At 37.1% G+C, this 1,217-nt stretch overlaps 1 protein-coding gene across 2 annotated transcripts in view; it reads right to left on the reverse strand.

The window, feature by feature from the left end:
- The window catches only part of LOC128874820 (bifunctional 3'-phosphoadenosine 5'-phosphosulfate synthase-like), a 16,787-nt gene that overhangs the window by 9,245 nt on the left and 6,325 nt on the right, over window positions 1-1,217 (reverse strand). For both annotated transcript variants that reach the window (XM_054119913.1, XM_054119912.1), the window contains exon 2: window positions 933-1,103. In XM_054119913.1, the coding sequence (XP_053975888.1) occupies window positions 933-1,103 (171 nt within the window). The remainder of the gene's footprint in view (window positions 1-932; window positions 1,104-1,217) is intronic.

Genomic DNA, 1,217 nt, shown 5'->3' on the forward strand with positions numbered 1-1,217 from the left:
GTGTGTACCACCCATGGGTCGCGGTTCACTTTCTCATGGGTCGGTGTGTACCACCGATGGGTCGCGGTTGATTTTCTCATGGGTCGGTGTGTACCACCGATGGATCGCGGTTGATTTTCTCATGGGTCGGTGTGTACCACCAATGGGTCGTGGTTGATTTTCTCATGTGGCGATGTGTACCACCGATGGGTCGCGGTTTACTTTTGACATTGGGCGGCGTGTACCACCGATGGTCGCGCTCGCATATCTATCAGTGTTACCAACCAGTACAGAACGATTTCCTCTGACGCAAGTTAACACCTCTAAATTTTACTTAAAAACCCCTTAAATTTTATTTAGAACTTGCTAAAATATTTTATTTATTTATTTACTACAATTTCTCATAAATAAAAATATTCTATTTGAAGTTTAGTTGAAAATAACAGAAGCAGGAACCTGTAGAATCTCAATGAACCGATACTGTTTCTCAACTGTCATCTTTGGGACACCCTGTATAAGAGTCCCAAGGGTGAGAGGGTGTTTAAAAAATCTCTACATAACCTTATTTCAGGAAAGGCCGATTAAAGCCATTCTTAATCTGACAATTCAATTACAGCACACATTTTCCGAAGACTAAATAATTATTTTTTAAAAAATAAAAATCGTTTGTTTTATGTCAAATAGTAGCGTGTAGCTTGGTTAGTGTAACTGAACCTTTTCTAGTGACAATGAACTATTTAACGCTTTTTACGGAAACTAGCAGAAATCTTATGTAAGAAAGGACAGGAGGTCCGTGAAATCTTATGAATCTTTGCATGGAGAGAGATGATGGTTAAAAATTACCTAAATTGCCTTTAAGTAATTAATGAACAGCCCTTTAAAGTGTTTTAGACCCAAGTTAAATGAAATAATAATTTTTAAGAAATTAAATAATATCCACAGAGTTCATTTACCTGAGAGATAAGATAATTTTCAAGTTGAAACGAGATGGAGGTCTTCCCGGCGCCTGAAAGTCCCGTTAACCAAATAGTACAACCGCGAAATCCTTTGAATCTTCCGTAAGCCTCACCACGTTTCTCTCTGGACACGTGATGCATCTGTTGGGTGACATTTGTTGAGCGGATCTACAAATCGATACATCCGTGGTGTCCAATGTTAATAGAAAATATTTTGCCGAACATATAAATACATAAAAAATATTGAACGATTAAAAAAATATTTATGAAATATTAAACAAA

The sequence above is a fragment of the Hylaeus volcanicus genome, chromosome 4, assembly GCF_026283585.1.
Source record: "Hylaeus volcanicus isolate JK05 chromosome 4, UHH_iyHylVolc1.0_haploid, whole genome shotgun sequence".
Classification (NCBI taxonomy): Eukaryota; Metazoa; Arthropoda; class Insecta; order Hymenoptera; family Colletidae; genus Hylaeus; species Hylaeus volcanicus.